Source organism: Vigna radiata, chromosome 5, assembly GCF_000741045.1.
Source record: "Vigna radiata var. radiata cultivar VC1973A chromosome 5, Vradiata_ver6, whole genome shotgun sequence".
In the NCBI taxonomy this organism is placed as follows: Eukaryota; Viridiplantae; Streptophyta; class Magnoliopsida; order Fabales; family Fabaceae; genus Vigna; species Vigna radiata.
Genome location: NC_028355.1, coordinates 19,972,934 through 19,993,145, shown reverse-complemented (window position 1 = coordinate 19,993,145; position 20,212 = coordinate 19,972,934). Strand labels below are relative to the sequence as shown.

The 20,212-nt window shown below is 33.7% G+C and overlaps 3 protein-coding genes across 6 annotated transcripts; 2 read left to right on the top strand and 1 right to left on the bottom strand.

Annotated features, from left to right (window-relative positions):
- Nucleotides 1-453: 453 nt before the first annotated feature.
- On the top strand, nt 454-8,006 carry LOC106761975 (probable protein phosphatase 2C 60). Its single transcript, XM_014645619.2, has 12 exons — nt 454-624; nt 2,025-2,147; nt 3,190-3,253; nt 4,117-4,225; nt 4,774-4,927; nt 5,087-5,212; nt 5,426-5,549; nt 5,953-6,029; nt 6,220-6,272; nt 6,678-6,732; nt 7,104-7,302; nt 7,731-8,006. The coding sequence occupies exons 2-12, from the start codon at nt 2,031-2,033 to the stop codon at nt 7,787-7,789; spliced, it is 1,137 nt and encodes a 378-aa protein (XP_014501105.1). The 5' UTR covers nt 454-624; nt 2,025-2,030; the 3' UTR covers nt 7,790-8,006.
- A 229-nt stretch (nt 8,007-8,235) lies between these two features.
- LOC106761974 (pentatricopeptide repeat-containing protein At4g31850, chloroplastic) lies at nt 8,236-12,724 on the bottom strand. Its single transcript, XM_014645618.2, has 3 exons — nt 8,999-12,724; nt 8,517-8,705; nt 8,236-8,423 (listed from the first exon to the last, which is right to left on the bottom strand). Exon 1 carries the CDS (start codon nt 12,379-12,381, stop codon nt 9,061-9,063), a length of 3,321 nt encoding a protein of 1,106 aa, XP_014501104.1. The 5' UTR covers nt 12,382-12,724; the 3' UTR covers nt 8,236-8,423; nt 8,517-8,705; nt 8,999-9,060.
- Nucleotides 12,725-14,521: 1,797 nt separating this feature from the next.
- On the top strand, nt 14,522-20,003 carry LOC106760934 (nuclear nucleic acid-binding protein C1D). 4 transcript variants are annotated; one of them, XR_002667899.1, is made up of 7 exons: nt 14,522-14,911; nt 15,010-15,065; nt 15,139-15,193; nt 15,338-15,418; nt 15,711-15,964; nt 18,360-18,516; nt 19,722-20,003. XR_002667899.1 is itself a non-coding variant. In XM_014644383.2 (6 exons), exons 1-5 carry the CDS (start codon nt 14,707-14,709, stop codon nt 15,947-15,949), a joined length of 636 nt encoding a protein of 211 aa, XP_014499869.1. In that variant the 5' UTR covers nt 14,523-14,706; the 3' UTR covers nt 15,950-15,964; nt 19,722-20,003. The 4 variants fall into 4 exon arrangements, 1 of the variants encoding a protein (XP_014499869.1); XR_002667898.1 differs by having other exon boundaries at nt 18,355-18,516; XR_002667900.1 differs by lacking the exon at nt 18,360-18,516 and adding an exon at nt 16,104-16,174.
- Nucleotides 20,004-20,212: the final 209 nt, after the last annotated feature.

Below are 20,212 nucleotides of genomic sequence, written 5' to 3'. Positions count from 1 at the left end.
ATCATTTTATCAAACAGCCTCAAATCTCACACATCACTGCATTTAATTAATTTTTTTTTTGTTTTTATCATTAGATAGATTATAATAACTTTTATATTTAGCAACTAATAACAATTATATTTTTCTTATAAAATATAAAAATATTAATTATATATTAAGAGAAAAAAGTACTTACTTTTATACACTAAAATATTAGTAATACAATTATCATAAGGTTAAGTGAAGGTACATGTATATTTGTTCTTACAAAGTCATTATGAGAGATCAAGAATGACGTCATATTGGAACAACGAATCAGATCGAATCAAAAGGCTGGAGTCAAATCCGGGCCATGGATTTGCCTCAATGCTCTGATTTGTAATCACCAAAAGATTTAAGCATATTAGTTTCTCTTTTATTATTATTTAACAATTTATTTATTTGTTTATTTATTTTGTGATTTGTCTATAATAGTTGAAACAGAGAGAAAAAGAAGAAGAAAGGGATAAGAACAAGGAGAATCCAAGAGAGAGAAAGAATGAAAACAGAGTTACTCTTTGAACAGTCACCTTGAATTCTGCACACTCTCTGCACAATTTCGTATTTTGTCATCGATCATTTCCTCCCAATTCACTTCACATTCAGGTGCCTGTTCTTCTTGATCTCTTCTTTTGTTTCTCTATTGAAAGCTGAGATTTTGTTTTGCTGTGATTCTTTCCATTCATTATTCATTTTGCCCTTTTTTTCTTCTGCTCCAACTGTTAGCTTATCATTTCCAACCACAACTCCATCTGCACTCTTATCCTTCTTAATTTCTTCTTCTTTTTCTTCTTTTTATGATTCTTTTCCAGATTCTTGAAACTCAGGGATCGGTTCAGAAATTCCTTTGCTGAATCCAGATTTAAATACTAGTTTCTTCTTTAAAGTTATTATTCATCCTCCACTAAACTATGATTTCTGTTTGATTATCGCGAACAGTTAGTTCTTTCATATAGTTGATTAATGTTCTTTAGGAGCAGTAATAAGAAATGTAACTTCTTGGAACAACAATAAGCCGCTAATCTTGAATCTGACTATTCAGTTTCTATTCCCTAGGAATTGGAGCAATTTCAAATACTGATATGTTGCTTGTCTTTCCATTACCACTTGAATGGTGGAGTCTCCTTTCTTATTTCTTGAAAATCATTTTCTTATCTTCTGTCTAAACCATTCTTGGAATGCAGCATTGCCAAAGTTCCTCCTTGCATTTATCTTAATATTTTTTTCTTAACTTCTACAAATATGTTACTTTTTTTGTATTATCTGTGGAACTATGGCGAAAGCAATATATTAAAAACTAGAACATGCCATCCAGAAGCTTGTTTAAGTTTTAACCAACTAGACAGCGAACAAGCTTGGTCTCTGGTTTGTTATAATACAATACCTATTTCTGTATACTGAGGTAGTTAAAGGTAGAAAGCGCCCTTGAGGAGTTAGAGTCCCAAAGTCTAGCCATTAGTTATTTAACATCTTGATTATTTAATATAATTACCCTGTTTTTCATCAGGTTGGCTAATTAGATGGCTGATCCTTCATAGATTGTTTAATGTTATCCACAGACACATTCCTAGGGAGGCTTACCCGTTTTAGTGCCTCAGGGTGGCTTTTAGTGACACTGACTACATTTATTGGAACCCAAACTTCTCACCTGTTTGGGTTTCAAAACATTGGATGCAAGTGAACTAATGTCTTCTTCAAAACAGTGATATTTCTATTTTTGTACTCTTGTAAAGCAGTTGCTGTTATTTTCTGTGTGGTTATTACATGGAATATCCATCTGGTATGAAGTCTGTGCATTATATTTGCTTTGTTTCTTAAATATAGGTTAATTTGTTTGTTTAGTTGTTGTATTACTATTTAGTTAGACGCAGAATTTGCAGTCATAGTGTTATTATCAATGACACTCTTGCTTTTCCAATCTATTATTTCTTTTGTTTTAAGTCTTCTTCTATTACCCTTCTTTAAGAAATTAAAGTTAATGTGTGTTTTTTTTTTTTCTAATTCAGTTCACGATGGGAATATATCTCAGCACTCCCAAAGTTGAAAAGTTTTCCGAAGATGGTGAAAATGAGCATCTTAGATATGGTTTATCATCCATGCAAGGGTGGCGTGCAACAATGGAAGATGCTGTGAGTAATCATTGTAAAAGTTGCTAGTTTTATAAATCAAATGACTTTTGCATATAAAACCAGAATTAGTGAATAACTATAAACCACCGATGTGATAAATGACAATGTCTAGTAAGAAGTATCCTGAGTTGAAAAGTTTTCCGAAGGTGGTGAAAATGATCATCTTAGATATGGTTTATCATCCATGCAAGGGTGTTGTGCAACAATGGAAGATGCTGTGAGTAATCATTGTAAAAGTTGCTAGTTTTATAAATCAAATGACCTTTGCATATAAATCCAGAATTCCAAAGTGAATAACTATAAACCACTGATGTGATAAATGACAATGTCTAGTAAGAAGTGTCCTGAGTTGACTGGGTATTATGCTACTTGATATCTGTCACTATTTGAACGTTGTTTTACTACTCCTTAGATTGATCCCGTTTATTTTATAGTTGCTTTAGACAGTAATGTTTGCTGTAGCACCCTTTCCCCCATTTTCCATTAGTGCCTTGATTTGTTAAAAACTAGTGTGACGTGTGGAATGACATATTTTCAATAAAACGAGCTTGAGCTTTGGGCAAATGTTTTGTTGGAGAAAGATGGACTTTCACCCCCAAGATTTCATGCTTTGTGGTTGATAGGTTTGTCTTTTTGTTTTATAATTTGAAGCATGCAGTTCACAGGTGGACATTGTTAATTATTCTTGTAGAGTTTCTGCTCTCCTTAATTATGGTAGAAACAGATAAATATTTGTTAGGAAATTCCAAGAATGGTGGACGTCCCAGAATTTCTTTGGTCTCATTCTTCTAGCATTTTTTTCAATAGTGTGTGGCAATAGTAGTACATTTGTAAAAAAATCTGTTGATCTCATGTAATGCATAATTTACTTGCGATGTCATTTCTAGAGCAGCAATGATTTTTGTCTAGTGAAATGTGATTTCAGGAAGTGAATGTGATGACGTCAATTCTGCTTTTAAAATTTATCTTTTAATTCATTTTATTATTTTTCACTAACATTGTTAATACGTTGTTGATTATTTGTTCTCTTTTCATTTGTTAGCATGCTGCATATACTAATCTGGATGATTCAACTTCATTTTTTGGTGTCTACGATGGTCATGGAGGTGAGGTTTGTAAAATTTGGTTACTTTTATGGCAGAATGTCGCTTTTACTACTTTATTACTAATTTGCAGATGTTTTTTTACCACGTTGGGGTGGTATTTTATCTTTTCCGTTCCATCTCTCTTCTGGAGAGCATCTCACATTCCTAATCCTACCTCCTTTAAGTGTCTAAGAAGGCAAGGAAGAGTAACGTGTCATATCTTCTAAAAGATAAAAGAAAGTAAAGAGGAAAATAAAAAATGGAATTTGGAAGTCCTATGTAATCTAATACAAAAAATTCTCTGAATATTCATTAAAAAGACACTTCCGCAGAACTCAAACCATGGTCCAAATGGTATTTCTCTTTTTTTCTAGTAAAATTTATTTAGATATTCTAAAGAAGTCGTAAAGTTAACCTTTGTGTTGCTTCTAGTTGTATTTGATTTCAACTTTTGAGGAATGAGTTAAATTTTAAAAAAATTCTCATATCTTTTGTGACATAGGGATGGATTATAGTTTGCCACATGCATGAAGACCCTAGTGCATTTACACCATTGTAACTTGTGTTCTTTGATTCTAGCTTTTCAAGATAGAACCTCACACGGTTTCCATCTCTTGGTCAACTGTATTTTCTGCTCTATTTAATGAATTGATTTTCCAACAGATTCCATTGCCCCTTTCAAACTGTTTTTCATGGTAGAAAAGATCAAGGTCCATTTATGCTTATCTTTCTCTACTAATTGGGTTTTTACTATTGTGTGCCATATATTTGACTTGTACTGAAAATTTCAATAATCCCCAACCAATCAAGAGGAAAATACTTCGTAAATTATTTCTAGTTTGAAATCAATTGTGTTATGGGCACTCATGAATCCAAAATTTCAGGTAAGGTGGTTGCAAAGTTTTGTGCGAAGTTTCTCCACCAAGAGGTGCTCAAAAGTAAAGCATACTTAACTGGAGATATAGGAACCTCCCTTCAGAAATCCTTTTTAAGGTTAGATTAAAAAGATGTCCACTTCTACAGGGCAGTGCCTGAATTAATCAATTAAATGACAAAACTGGTTTCAATGTTTAATTTTTGCAAGAAGTTGAATTTATGTTCTATTAAAGATTTTCAATTTGGTTCATCAGCTAAAATCTCAGTTTTGTAGTTCTTATTTTCTATATTTTTTTCCCTTTTTTGATACACTAAGAAATTTCATTAACAATGGTCCCTCTCTAAGTTACGTAGGTTTGTTTTATTTTGTACACTTGAATGATTGGAATAGTGTGAAGAAATTATATTTATCCTTTTTAAATGACAACTTGTACCTCACTTGTTAGTTGACGATTATGGTTTGCATATTCATTTAGTTAGTGGGTCCTGTTAAGCTTAGTTATTATTGAGTAGACATGGAGAACGATATTGCATTGCTTCTCTCTCCTGGTCTAATTGAAAAGGAATAAAGAGTAACTATTGATTACTTATACATCTGTCCCGGTGTCCTAAGAGGAAATTACAAAAGTAAACTGTTATGAACTGGTGTTTTCAATATTATGCAGAATGGATGAGATGATGCGTGGTCAAAGGGGATGGAGGGAATTATCAATATTGGGGGATAAGATAAACAAGTTTACTGGGATGATAGAAGGTTTGATTTGGTCTCCAAGAAGCAGTGATGGTAATTGCCAAGTTGATGATTGGGCTTTTGAGGAGGTAAGTATGTGTGACATTTGAAGATGGATATCCTAAACAATACTCATCAGTATCACTTCTTCATTGGGCACACTTGATAATTTGGGGCATGGTTTGGCTTATAGTGGAAATAAGATCTCTTATGTATCTCTCAAATTTGAATTTACTAATTGCAATCAGGGCCCTCATTCTGATTTTGCTGGACCAACTTCGGGAAGCACTGCCTGTGTTGCAGTTATTAGAAACAACCAACTTGTTGTTGCAAATGCTGGTGATTCGCGATGTGTGATATCTCGGAAGGGTCAGGTAACTTAACGAGCAGAAATTCATCGAACACTAATTATGCATATTATTCACAGACAGATACATACTGGGGTACAAATAAACGTAAAATTCTGTTTCATTTGTATGAACACTACATTTGGGAATCTCTGCCTCTTAATTTGGCTTCTCAAATTTATTAGGGACTTTTTTTATGGCATATAATATGTTTTGTCTTTTTTTTTTTTTTTTCTACAGGCATACAATTTGTCTAGAGACCACAAACCTAATCTTGAGATTGAGAAGGAAAGAATCTTAAAAGCTGGTGGTTTTATTCACGCTGGACGTGTTAATGGAAGTTTAAATCTTGCAAGAGCTATTGGTAATGTATCTATGCGCCAGTGAACTTTTTAAAATGAATAATTATGCTTCTTTTTTATTTCCTCTTTTTTTTTCTTTTTTTTTTTCTTTTTTTTTTTCATTTATGACTTGAGTGGACAGCCTGGGCTGCGCTCCTGCATCTTTAGCTCAAGAAGATCCATGAATTGTGTACTTGATGAATAAAACATCATAGCAACTTTCTACTTGTATTTTGTATGTTTTATGTTGGTTCTTTACACGAAAAGGAAATTGGTCAAAAATCATATAACTGGAGATTTCAATTTTTTGTGCACTCATGATGATAATTTCTTCGTGAAGATACAGATTCCTTTTGGGATTTTGAGGGTGGGAATGGAAATGGGTTATAAAATTTTCATCCTTTAATAAGTTTTAATTAACTGCAGGTGACATGGAATTTAAACAGAATAAATTTCTTCCTGCTGAGAAACAAATTTTAACTGCCAATCCAGACATAAACACTGTAAGTTTATTTCTGTAATACAATTCAGCTAGCTTGCCTCCGTGATAAACGTGTCGCCATTTCTATTTTTCTATATAGTGGAAGGATCCATAATAAAATGCATGGGTAGGGCTTATTAGTAGTCTAAAGTATTAAGCTTTATGTATGCTGTTATTACTAATACATCTTTGTTAATTTGAAATTTTTATAGGTTGAGCTTTGTGACGAAGATGAATTTGTGGTGTTAGCTTGTGATGGCATATGGTATTCTCGTGGTTTCCACATCTCCATTTGATTCTGAATGTTATGATGTGTTTAGCTGTCATTTACATTATTAAAATGTGATAAGCACCAATGAATTTTCATTCTAGGACAGGAGTGACTGTTATTTATGTCTCGTGTGGGTGGAATGAGTTTCTTGATTTATACCTGTAAACAAGTAAATTATATCAATCTTCTTTCAAAATTACACACTGATGTAAACACCTCTAGTTTCCATCCAACAAATGCCTTCATCAACCCCTTTTCAGATAGATGTAAATGTCTTAGCATGCCAATGCCATCTACAAAAGCAATGTTGGCACTAAGTGTTATTCTGAAACTAGTCATTTGCTTAAATAAGCCCCTTCAGATGTCTTTTTGAAAATATTTGTTTCTCATTATTTTCAGGGATTGCATGTCAAGTCAACAACTAGTAGATTTTATTCATACCAAATTGTACACGGTGAGTTCTTTTTTTAAATAGCTGATAAAGTATTAACTCAATTAAGAGCGACTGTATGCTCATTAATGATATTTAATGAAGTACTTAGTGCTTTGATGGATAAGAACTTCTTCATTTGTGCTTGTAATTGTTGAAGAGAATTATTAAAGGAGGGCTCTTGGTAATATGTAATATTTCTTGTGGTGGACAGAATCACACTGTTCTTTGTCGCTCGATGCATTTTTAACAATAACCATTTTCTTTTACTAGACCTCTAGCACTGCGCCATTTCTAATCAATTCTTTAAATGTTTTTTGCCTGAATTTTATGGTCTTGGATGATAATGCATTTGGTGCCACAATTTTTATATAAGTGATTATTTTATGTGGCAGGAAACCAAACTTTCCGCCGTGTGTGAATTAGTACTTGACCGGTGTTTGGCACCATCAACTGCCGTTGGCGAGGGATGTGACAATATGACCATGATCTTGGTGCAATTCAAAAGACCTGCTCAGTGCAATGCATCAACAGAAGAGCAATCCTCTTCAACCGGACAAGCTGAACCTGAAACACAACTGGAGAGAAGTGAAAGTTAGTATAACTCCTCAGCAACAGTTCAAATATTGTATCATATATACATACATATATACAATATATACATATATTAAATATATGTAGTGTGCACCAAATGATTAGAATGCGTCCGAATGGTCATTTTCCCTTCTCACGTTATACACAACAGCTATTCTGATTACCACAAGAATATCAGTTTTACTTCTGTCTCTTCCCTCTCGTGTCTACTTTAAACTCTGAAAAGTTGGTTTTGCATCTTTCTTCAATTCGCGGCTCCCTAATGTCATGAATTGTAGTTGTAATCGACAACCTGCAAGAAAGCTGCTAGCTCAGTAAAAAGTCTTTATGGTTAAAGAAAGCATAATCTAGAATGAGTAGTACTATTGGTCGTAAAACAGTACTATTGGTGATTATGAAAAACTGTTTATTTTTGGCATTTTGTTTAGGAACGGAGCTGCATGAGGTGGTGCCTTTTATGGGATCCATTGAATACATAGAATATTGAAAAATCCTATTTGGGAGTAAGGTAGATAATAGAGGCAAAGTCGGCTATTCCAGCACAGTCTTAGGCTTGATCATACTCAGGTTACAAACCACTGCACCTTACAAATAGTGAATGTAATATTTGGTATATCCAGTCTCCCTGTGAAGTTATTTTATTATTTCAATATCGACTGAACTTAGCATCCAGAGGGAGGAAAATAGTACTTTTATTATTTAAACAATCTCACTTTTGTGATTTAGATTAGATTGGTTATTTTTATTTTTACATTTTTTTATCGTTAAACTTTTATTTTTTGACTAGTAATTATTATTATAAAAGTCAATAAACATAGACAATGTATGATTCTTTATTAAATAATTGCGCAAATTTGTAAAACTTACTTTCTCTCTCTCATTTTTTTAATACCTTAACAAAACTTAAGGATCCCTTATTTGGCAATAACAGCATCAATAAGCTCTCGCATTTTTTTTATACAAATCTTGGTGCAAGGTATCCTTATGTTTTTATACATTTCATCATTGGTTTACATCTTATTGTGATCCGAGCACATCTTAATTCCCTTACTACATACATGCCCACCCCTCTATCATCAGCACCGAAAGCCTCATCTGTAATATATCTGCGAAGCTCATGCCTGCAATCACGAAAAAAATTTGTAGAGCTTAAGTAATCCCAACCATATCGTATGTAAGGAATATGATATATATTTGTGGGTGAAAATACTCACTGTCTAATGTTCGGAATTGATCCTCAAAAGTTGTTGCAAGTACCAGGAGTTTTTTTTTACACAAGTATTTCTCAGCATTAATCAGTAGGAATTCCAGCATGATACACTTTTTTTTGCATGCCAATCATTAACTGAAAAATTCAGGCATGCAATTCTAATATCCAAGGCAATTTCCATGACAAAGTGTTCCTACAAAAACCAAGATAAAAGGTTAATAAAATGAATGAATACTGCATAAACAGACAAAATAATAGTCTATTTATTACATTGTAACTATCAAAAGTTATATCTAGATTGATTTCTAATTGATTGACAATTTGACACAGCAAAAACTTTTACATTGACAATGCAAAAAGAATAACCATCTTAAAAGTCATGTCATTGATGATTTCTAATCAGTTTATTTGTAAACATTTACGGTGAAATCAGGTAAAATCAATCATATTGTTTCCATGAAATCATTCTTAGTAAAACATTAATACCTCCATGCCACCCTTTTGAATCAGGAACATACGAAAAGGTCCCATGAGATAACTCAGTAAAATCAACATTTATTAGGCAATTGAGCAAATGTTCCTGCATTAGGACTACACCCCACAACCATCATCTTCTTGAGGACAGAAAAGGCTCGATCTTTGTTCCCTGACATAGTATGCCCACGAATGAGAGCATTGTAAGTGAAGACATTAGGTTCAAGACCCACAAGCTGCAGTTCCTCAAACATCATTCCGGCTCTGTCCACCATTCCAGCATTTCCAAAATGGAGAATCAATGAATTGTAGGTATAAAGATCAGGAGTGATTCCCCTATTCTTCATTTCACTGAAAAGAGAAAGAGCTTCCTCAAACCTGTGCGATTTTCCAAGGCCATTGATCATAAGATTGTAAGAAACAGTATCAGGGTCAAGGCCAGTCAACTTTAGTTCCTCAAAGTAGTGCATAGCATCATCAACTCTGCCATTCATGCACAGACATTCTACAAGAATGGTATAAGACTTCAAATCTGGCCGTATCCCTTCCTTAACCATCCTTTTGAATAAATCACAAGCAACGTCAACGTTACCTGCTTTCCCAAATCCGTTGATGAGAATATTATAAATAGCACAGTTGGGCTTGCAATGATAGTCTGTCATCTCCTCAAAAATATTCATTGCTTCATCTAATCTTCCAGCCTTTAAAAGGCCGTCTATAAGAGGGCCATATGTACAAGGAGTGGGAGAGAAATCACCACTTACGAGATCATAGTATAAATCTAATGCCTTATTTAAGTTTTTACATTTCACAAGGGCAGAGATGACGATATTATGGGTTATAGTATTTGGCTTGCATCCCCTACAGAGCATATCATTGTACAGTTCAAAAAGTTCATCAATCCTCTTTGATTTACCATGAGCATCAAGCAGCAAGTTATAGGTGAAAATATTTGGGCAGCAACCTGCATTCTTCATCTCAATAAAAAGTTTGAAAGCTGGTTCAGCGATATTACTTGCAAGAAGCCCATCTATCAAGCAATTATATGATTCCGAGGAAGGGTGAACTCCAAAAGTTTTGGTGAATTTGTCAAACAAATTTTGAGCATGCAGAGCCTTGTTCTGCTTGCACAGGACTCTAATCAAAGGTATTATCAAATTATCATCTAGGCAAATAGAATGGCACACCAATCCTTCAGCAAATGAAATGGCCCCTTCTATTTCTGTTTCAATCAAAATACATTCCATTAATTCTCCCCAGAATTGACTACTTGTCTGTGAAACTGGTTGATGGACAAATTCCATGACAATCTTGATTGCATCTTCAATACTTCCATACTTTACAACACCAGGAAGGAGGGTGTACAAAGTTACACGATCAGGGGAGAGAAATTTCTTCATTTGATGATAAAACCAAAATGCATAATCAGCCCTGCCTTCTTTGAGTAAACCATAGATAATAGTGTTATAAGTGAGAACATCAGGACTACAGTTCATGATTGTCATTCTACAGAACATTTTCAAAGCCAAATCAACTGAGTCATTCTTGCAAAGGCAATCAAGGAGTGCATTAAAAGTCACCGTGTTTGGAGGACATCCAGACTCATTCATACTCCCAAACAAATCAAGGGCTTTCCGGAGTTTTCCTTCTTTCCCTAAACCAGTAAGTAAAATGTTGTATGTCACAACTGTAGGAGCTAGCTTCAAATCGTTCAGTCTCCCAAACATTTTCCATGCCTCATCAACTCGGTCAGCCTTGTAAAGTGTGTCAATTAAAGAATTAACTACAATTATATCTGGTTCACACCCTTCACTTAACATCTCAGTCAAAAGTTTTGTGGATTTGTCTATTTGCCCTGCTTTGCTGTAGCACTTCATCATCATGTTATAGGTTACTGAATCAGGTAAAAGCCCACAATTGTGAAGATCATTGAATATATATTTTGCTTCTCTGATCCTACCTGTTTCAGCTAGACTATATAAGGATGCATTACATGCGGCTATACTAGGCAAAATACCTCTCTTTTTCATTTCTTGAAAGGTGTCAAGAGCTTTTTCAGGATCACCCAACTTTCCATAGTAGTCAATAAAAAGAACGTATGAATAAGCAGTTGGTTCAACACCCAAAGATTCCAGATTGCTGAAAAGCTCTAATGCATCATCTAATCTTTTCAGGGTCAAAAGTCCAGAGATCAACGTGTTGTAAGTATGAAGATTTGGAAAAATTCCTTTCTCTTTCATCACATCTAATATATCAAATGCCTGATCAACTTTTCCTGACTTACATAAAGCCTCAACAATTATAGTGTAGGAAACCACATCAGGAGCATAACCATCAGCCTCCATCTCATTCCAGAATCTTTTCACCATTTCCAAGTTGCCATAATTGCTGAACTTGCCCATTAAAGTAATGTAAGTCACCTGATCCGGTTTGTGACCGCTAGCTCTCATCTTTGAGTACAATTCCATGGCCTTATCAAGTTTCCCTGCAGCACAAAGTGCATCAATTAGAACTGTATAAGTGACAACATCAGGTCCGCATCCTTCATCCTCCATTGTCTTTAAAATCCCATACGCATCATCGATTCTCCCTGCCCTCCCAAGCACTCTAATACATATGGTGTATGTGTATATATTTGGCCTCAAACCTAATGTTTTCATCTCTTCCAATAAATCCATAATGGTTTCGGTCTCCCTCCTCTTCCCCAATGCTACCATTAACGCTGAGTAAGTCTTCATACTAGGTTTCATCCCTTCCGAGATCATTCTTTTGTAAACCTTCAAAGCCTCTTTACAAAATCCAGGTTGGAGCAGGAAATGAATCAGTCCATTATATGAATAAGCATTCAAGACAAACCCAGCTTGCCTCATCTTTCCAAGTGCAAATGGTGCTTGTCGAATCCCACCTTTAATCGAAAGAGCCTTAAAGATAGTCAGAAATGTATTCGGATTCCTGTTAATCACTTGCTCTTGCATAAAATCGAAAACAAAAACCATATCCTCAACTCTCCCATGAACCCTCAGGAACTCAAGCATGTAATTACATGTTTCAGGTGTATGCACAAGATTAGGCAACTGGGAAATCATCTTAAAATATGAAAGAGCAGAATTGAGATCCAGAATTGACTTCAAAACGCCAATAACTTCTTCAGAAGACACTCTAGTTTTGTTCGTGCCATTTACTGAAACCACTTCAGGGGCACATCTTGTCTCTAAGACACGAATACCCAATTGTCTTTTTCCATGTTTCTTCCAATTTACCAAAGACCCATTTGGCAAAGATTTCATTTTGACTAATGGGGTTCCTCCAAAGAATCCATTATTGCTCAAAGCATAAACATTGGTGTCACCCAAAGCACAACAAGAAGTAGAAGAATGGGGCACTATAACAGCCATAGAAAAACAAAAGTCCAACAGTAACAAACGAAAGCAGAGACTAGAATTCAGAGTAAGCACATTGAAGAGTAGATGATGGCAAATCAAGAGTGTATGAACCTGTCACCGTGATTGGGTATGCAAACTGAGCACAGTAGAGAGTATCGCTTGATGAGAGACAGAGACTTGGCCAACACCAAGTTTGAGTTTTGGATATTTTTGCCACCAAAATATCAGCATGTGTAATGAAATTGTAACATTGCGGGTAACTGGGTAAAGCTTAACCTTATGATTGCGAGGTGTTGGCTGAGGATACAAGTTCAACCTTATCGGTGATGAAATATCTACATGTTTAATAGATAACTGCTACCAATAAAAAAGAAAAAGAAAGATAAATTCTAATTAGCACTTACTCATTTAAAAGTGAAAAACATTTTATTCAAATATATTAACTTGTACGTTTAATATATATATATATATATATATATATATATATATATATATATATATTAGGAATCTCAACGTCTTTTATTATTTTCTTATATTAAATTAAGAAATTTAAAAAATTAAAAATACTTACATTATGTATTGATAATAATATGTTAATTTTACACTTTATTCTCATGTAAAAATTGAAAATTAAATATGTTTAATAAAAAGATGTAAATTATGCTACATTGTTCTTAAAGGCATATCTTCTTAGTGTCAATTCTAAATATTGTGGAGTAATTTTTGACTGATCATAGATTGACACGTAATCAATGTTTAAATGTTGTCAAAAAAATGTTGTCTAAATATCATTATCCATATTGAGATATGATGTACAGGTGAAGTTTTAAATTATCCCTAGTTAGACAATTGACACGAGTCTTTTTTCACTTAAAGTTCTCATTTTACCATGTATTAGCAATTGGTGCGATAGCGTAGTTGTGGTGTGTATAGCAATGAATTTTAGCCTGCAGCAACTAATCTCTGCCCTAATTTTATCATGCACCCCACTAATTTCTCTTTACACCCTCCCGATTTAAAATTAATCTTTCAATCTCTATTTTCACAACCATTCTAAACTAACAATTTTCAATTACAATATTATTCTGTAAAATACAATCAAATGCATACATGTAAATAGATAAATATTCGTTACAAATCCTCTCAAAACCACTAATTCTATAATTTTACCTACAACTTCCTACTAATTCTCAAAACTACTAAATATACCACTACTATAAAATATTAATTACTTAAATATTATCATTTTAAATAAACAATTACTTAAATCGAATAATTATTCCGTTAATTTGTTTATTAAAAAAAATCTACAAACTTAGTCTTCAATACGCCCAAAAAAAAACTATATGTTTAAATTTTAATGATTTCATGTAACTATGTTTCGAAAAATTGATACATTGTAATTACGGTTTTAAATTGATACATTCAACTACTAAATCTAAACTTTGTAACATAAAATAATATTTATTTTATTGTGTTCTTAGCATCTATATTTACTATAGCAATTAAATTCCTAAATATAACCATTATTTTTAATATTATACTCAACAAATAATAAGAATTCCATTTAACCATTTATTTCAACATTAAAAGTTACAACAAAATCATATAATAACATTTAATTGCTATATATATCTCTTTAAATATTTTAACATACGTTTAAAATAAAATTGATTAATTATTCAACTTTATTTATAATGACAATTAAATTAACTATTATAATAAAAAATAAATAAATAAAATACAACGAAGAAGCACGGGTCTCAAACTAGTTATTTATAGATGAATTTTGTGCACAAGTTTTTCTAACTAGTTGGTCTAACCATGATATAAACATTATTTGATAATAGAAGGAAAGTGTTGTTCGATTTAAATTAATCTGAATAATTTTGAATACAATTCAATTTAATATTTTAAATTTTGATTCTATTAGTTTGTTTATATTTTTCAAAAATATTTTGTTAAATAGACTAGAAAAGACCTTGTAAGTTGAGTATAAATTATTTTTAAATCATAAATAAATCATATAGATCATAATATACAATCTGAAGATTACGAATCTTATTTTCCATATTAAAATATTTGAAACCACTTTCATTTTATCTTATTTTATGTTTAATTTTCATATTTAAGACGAAACCGAACTAAACCATAGACTAAGGAGCAGCTGCTAGGTACAGCCAACCGAACAACATCGACTCTCTGTTTTCTTGTATTTTGTGGCATAAAAGAAGAAGCAAACCCTACCTTATACCCGTGTTCTGTGTGTGCGTGTGTGATAGTGGTGGTAGCTAGCATCTTCTCTCTCTCTCTCTGCTCCAACCTCTGAATTTCAAAATGGTGAAAGCAAGTGAGAGCGGTGCAGTTCCTGAGCCGGTTATGGATGCAGCTAACGCCACTCTCTCCAACCTTCAACTACTCCGAACGCATTTTAACGACTTTTTGTCGCTCTCCGAACCTCAAACCCTCTCCCAAATGCCCCCTCTTCAACGCGCTCACGTTCTCTTCATCCTCGCTAAAATCACCTCTACCCTTCTCGAATGTAATCCAAAAAACGCATTTTTTTTTCATCATGAATGTTGCTATTTCAAGTTTGATTCCACCTTGATTCTATCTTTCTTCTGTTTTCGTTCTCTCCAGTGAATTTGAGATGTAGTGGGGTCCACCCAGATGACCATCCCATCAAATCAGAGCTCGTGAGTTTCTGACAATTCTGTCTTTTTTTAACATTGACAATTGCTAACGAGTGTTTGATTTTCGTCTTCCCAGGACAGAATGAACTTGTACGAGGACAAACTGGAACGTATGGTTGATTTGAGTAAAGGTACATTTTTCTTTCTTTTCTCAAAAGTGTGTTTAGTGTTATGCATTTGTTGAATGACCTTGTTGAAAAGTAAACATGATGGGTATTTGGAATTTCAAGTGTGAATTGTTTGCGTGGGAGTGACTTTTGGTTTTGTTTGTGAAGCTCCACTGCGACCTTCCACTACCTTGAATTATCAGGCGGCTACACGCTTCATAGAACACTCGCTGCCTGACCTAACTTCTGGTAAGTGGTAAATTGTTTTATGGACATAAACTTAGATGCTGTTCTTGAGGTGCTTTTGATGTTGAATTGTGATCAAAATTAGAGTTTCATCTTGCCTTGCGTAAGAAGGGTTTGCATTAATGTTCATCGTAGATTCGATGTGAAATTCCAAGTCTAAGCTGAAAACAATGCCGAATGCACCTAGGAATTGTTTCTAAGTTCTGTTCTTATTTTATTCCTTTCAAGGTTTATCTATTGTTTCTCATCCAATTTAATTTCGTGTGTGTAAAGAGAAGTGGTTTATTTTGTGCAGAGCAGAGGGAAAATATGAGGAACATAAGTAGAGGGGAGAGAACAAAGACAAACCTTCCTGGTCGGGCAGGTCAAAAGAGGAAGTATCAGTCTTCTGAAAAACAATCTGTTAAAGCAGCTGCCAAGGATTTTTTGGAGAAAGCTGCCCGGGAGCTTCTTGGTGATACCAGTGGTGGTATTAAGGGACCGCTACAAGTTGACATGTCAGAGGATGATGACGACAAACAGCCCTTATCTTGATTTTCCAGAAATTTGGTAGAGTTCCTCATAATGTTATTGTTTACTTTTTTTTTAATGTGAAGTTAATGTCCCAACTCTCTGATATATGTCTTTTGTTATAGTTAATAGTTAGAATTTGATCTATAAATTTTGGAATCTTCTCTTATCAACATAGGAATGAACTCTGAACAAACAATACGGTTTTGTGGATCTTTGCAAATCTCTCGAATGCCTACTAGTTATATGGTATATGCCAGTTCCCAGCTAGGAAATTGTAGCATATTTGATGATTGGAGAAACTAAATGCATTCTTTTTACTACTTATATAGTTTACTTTTATTTAATAGTTTTCATTGAATATTTGTCTTTCATCATCACCTTATTTCCGACGCCTACTATCAATTTAGTGTTACACTTAAGTTGTCATCTGCTAGCCTTTCCTATTTAAAAAAAAAAAAAAAGAATTGGTAGTATCAATATTGAAACATTCAGTTAAGAGAGTTGTTGGATAACTTGTTAATTGTGTTGTGTGATTGAGTTTTAACTGTAGCTATATAGTATTGCACGTGAAAGATGTGTAATTTCATTTTAGATATCCTCTACAGTTCAAACATTATTATTAGAAATGGAATTCATTGCAGCATACCAACTCAGATAATATTGTAGGAGCTTAGGACTTGTGGACATTGGAAGAGCATGACAACTTGCATTCTCATCATCTCTATTTGTAATAACCAAAATCTTTAAAAAAAGGGAAAAAAAATGCTGAAATGAATGGGAAAATTGTGAAGATATTTTTTTATCTTGATAATCTGCCATTCATAGCACTCCTGCTCAGGTTGGTAAATGACTTGTCTACATCTTGGAATCTTCCTTAAGCCCTTTAGTGAAAATGTCTGTTATCTAAAATCATGTAGGGACATGAGTTGTAACCACTAGGTCTCTCTATTAAGATAATCTTTGATGTAATGCCTATCACGTTGAATTGGATCATGGTCAATGATTATATCTGACTTGTTATCACAGCACAACTGCATAGGGATGTCAACTCTTATTTTAAGATCATCAAGTATGATATTCATTCAAAGTCCTTCATACCACCTTGTTCACTAGAACATGGCACTCTAATTATATATTTTTCTTACATAGTTCAAGTTATATATTTTTATCAACTTTGGGGAAACATAACTCACCACATGAATGATAATAGCAAAGTTGCCCTCCACCAAGTTGAATCACTGTGGGCCGTGGCTTCTTGCATAGAAGCCTGTTTGGAACAGTCATTGGATTATGTTCGTTTTTGTCACGTAATATGTGACACTAACACCTGCTACGAGTAGTGTGTCTTGATTGGTAGGGTAGCAACTAAGAATGTCGTTAGCTATGCCGGCTGTTTTGTTTTTATTTGAAATGTTGATGGCTATCAACAATCTCGTTTTTGGAGATATAAAAAATGTTTTCTTCTTTGTGTTGAAGGTGTTTTTCACCCTTGCAAAGATTTGCAAGGCTATCTCCATTAATACTGGTTAACTCTGAATCAGGACTTCAAAATAAAGTTTATTTCAGCTACTAGGGCTTTGTGAACACCAATAGGGTGTTTTGTTTGTGTCCTTATGACACTTCTGATGATACCATTTTCAGAATTTTCTGTATTACTAGAGTAAACTTTATATTCTATCATTAGGTAAGTTTTAAGCATTGCTATTAAAGTGTTTTTAGAGCCTTGTCATTGTCCTAAACATCACGAGATTTGAAATTCTACACTTTTTCTTTTAGATAGACTGAACATCTCAAACATGGAACTAAATTTTCGTAGGTGGTCCCACAGGCCTGATAGCAGATGGCTTAATAGGCTTAACAAGCCTTGTTAGGGTTGGCTCCAATGCCAAGTTGAACAATGTAAGAGATCATAAAGAATTATTATATTAAAATCAATCATACCAATTACATTCTCATCATCTCTATTGGTAATAACCAAAATCTTATTAAGGAAAATAAATATATGTTGAAAATTCTTAAGATATTATTTTTTCTAATTACTGTGGAATATTAAGAATACTTTTATCCTAATAATTTGTTATTTACAACGACACAACACTGTTCGGGGTTGACATATGAATGAAGAGGGAATACGTTGGTTTTATATAAGAGACTCAATCCTCTAGCATGTTTTGAAGTGAATTTGGTCAATGTATCAAGTTCTCCATTCCTCCTTGTTGAAAACAGTGTAATATCTGGCATTTTAATTCTAGGATACACGATTGCTCAGATTTATGCATCAGTGGAGAATTATATCTACTGCTCGTTATTACCCTTGAAGTCATTGTCTTGTGGATCAATATAAATACAATATAAATATATGGCCTGCTGAATACTTTTTCACTCAGGCATTTCATCTAAATGTTCAATCTTCAACTTGGTATTAGAACAGGTTGGATCCACTCTGCTCTATCTTTTGGGCACATCTCCGACTTTATCTACCACCATGAGAGATATTGAACATGTCAACATGTTCAACACTTTCTAAACATCACTTATTGTATGCCTTCGATGTGTCCGACACCCCTAGTCAAGCTTGAGCAAAGAAGGTAAGCTGACACCTTTTGTACGCTAAGCATGTCCTAAACAATGCTATCATAAAAAGTAAAAAGAAATAAAAATATTATCAAATTGTAGTATAGATATTGCAAGGCTTGAATTTCTTTTTTTGTTAGACATGTATCCTGGGACTTAACTAGTGTTTAACTATTAATAGATATGTTTCTTAGTACTCTATTGTGGGATCATTATTAGTATATGAAACTGTAAGACTTGGCAAATTTGTTTCTACAATGTAAATTGTGTAAATCTTATTTCTTAATTGGATTTTTTGTAATGTTGACTGTATAAACATTAGCCATGTTTTAGAGTCCACATCGAAGTCAGTCTTTCATAGGGCCTAGGCACATCATCGCCATCCACTGGTGTTACTCACACCATTGTGAACTCCCTCTAAAGCCCCTCCTTGTTTGAGGCAAAACACTAAAATTCCAGAGACCAACCTGTTACGCATCCTGCCTCAAATATTGACAACTCTGACAAGGCTGCTGGACTGCTGCAGAGCATGATGGACATATCTTGAAAACATCCAAGTGTCCACAAACTCAATATATCTGTTCCTTGCTTGTGGCATTCAACTTATATGCTCATCTGGCTTGAAGAGCGTTGGAAATGGGTCCTATAGTTGGCACATAAACTCTAGGATAAGTGTTTGTTCAATTCATGCATCAGTTAGGGAATTATATTAACTTCTCTTTATTACACTTAAATGTAATTGTCTCTGAATCAATATAAATATGTGGTGTGTTGAGTGCTTTTCACTCAAGCAACTCACCCATGTATTCTTGAGCCCCTACTGTTGGAGCTCATTGTGCAGAAGACAATAGTGTCTTGTAAGTTTATGAAAATTTTGAATCCAGTTGGTTTAGGATTTAGACTAAAAAGTTTGAATATAATTTGTGATTGATGTGTAATTTAAATCTCATTCAATAATATATGTCTTCAATGCAAAAAAAAAAAATGTGAATCTGCTATACGAGAACGTTTTAGATCAGTTACAATTCATTGGCAAAAATAACTGAGGCCTTTGGTAGAAAAGCTTGAACAAGTTAGTTTGTCCTTATTGATAATGTCAATTTAAATGCATGGAACAAAGAACTGCTGAATATTACCTTGATTATGCTGGTTGTTTCTTGTGAACGCTTTTTATTCCATTTATTCTGTCTGAGATATTCTTTTGGAATTTTATTTCCAGTGTGCGTGAACAAGTGGAGCTGTGTCCGTAGGCGTTTTTGCTTTTCCTATCTTCTTAGCGACAGAATCTTGTTAAATTAATGTATCATCAACATTTCAGTTTTGGTTAGCTTCGATTAATGTCAGTTTTTATCGGACATTTTGTCTGTTGGATTAGCAGATCAACAATGTACATGTCTCAATTTTTGATAGGCTACTCACTGTCTGAGCTTTTCCACTTGCTTGGGTTCCAAATTTAAGGAACCAGTTTTTATCGGAGCTGATGATTATAATTGATGATATATTTGATGTAGTTCTGAAAGTGTCTGAAGTGAGTTGTTATTGTGTCACAATTTTTGAAAAGTTTTTCAAGATTTATCCAATTTTTAGGAAAAAAAAAACAGTAGAGAGGTTAGGTACCAAACATGTCTTGAATGAAATGAAATATAATTTAATTTTTTATTAAATATTTTTAAAAAATGATAAAATTTTTGACAATCAGGTTTTAAAAGA

Excerpts from the sequence above, each read along its gene's own strand:
- LOC106761975 (XM_014645619.2), top strand. The coding sequence starts at position 2,031 with ATGGGAATATATCTCAGCACTCCCAAAGTTGAAAAGTTTTCCGAAGAT. Across the intron at positions 4,226-4,773 it reads CTTCAGAAATCCTTTTTAAG|AATGGATGAGATGATGCGTG; the intron begins GTTAGATTAAAA and ends AATATTATGCAG. Across the intron at positions 7,303-7,730 it reads ACAACTGGAGAGAAGTGAAA|GAACGGAGCTGCATGAGGTG; the intron begins GTTAGTATAACT and ends CATTTTGTTTAG.
- LOC106761974 (XM_014645618.2), bottom strand. The coding sequence starts at position 12,381 with ATGGCTGTTATAGTGCCCCATTCTTCTACTTCTTGTTGTGCTTTGGGT.
- LOC106760934 (XM_014644383.2), top strand. The coding sequence starts at position 14,707 with ATGGTGAAAGCAAGTGAGAGCGGTGCAGTTCCTGAGCCGGTTATGGAT. Across the intron at positions 15,066-15,138 it reads ATCCCATCAAATCAGAGCTC|GACAGAATGAACTTGTACGA; the intron begins GTGAGTTTCTGA and ends TCGTCTTCCCAG. Across the intron at positions 15,194-15,337 it reads TATGGTTGATTTGAGTAAAG|CTCCACTGCGACCTTCCACT; the intron begins GTACATTTTTCT and ends TTGTTTGTGAAG.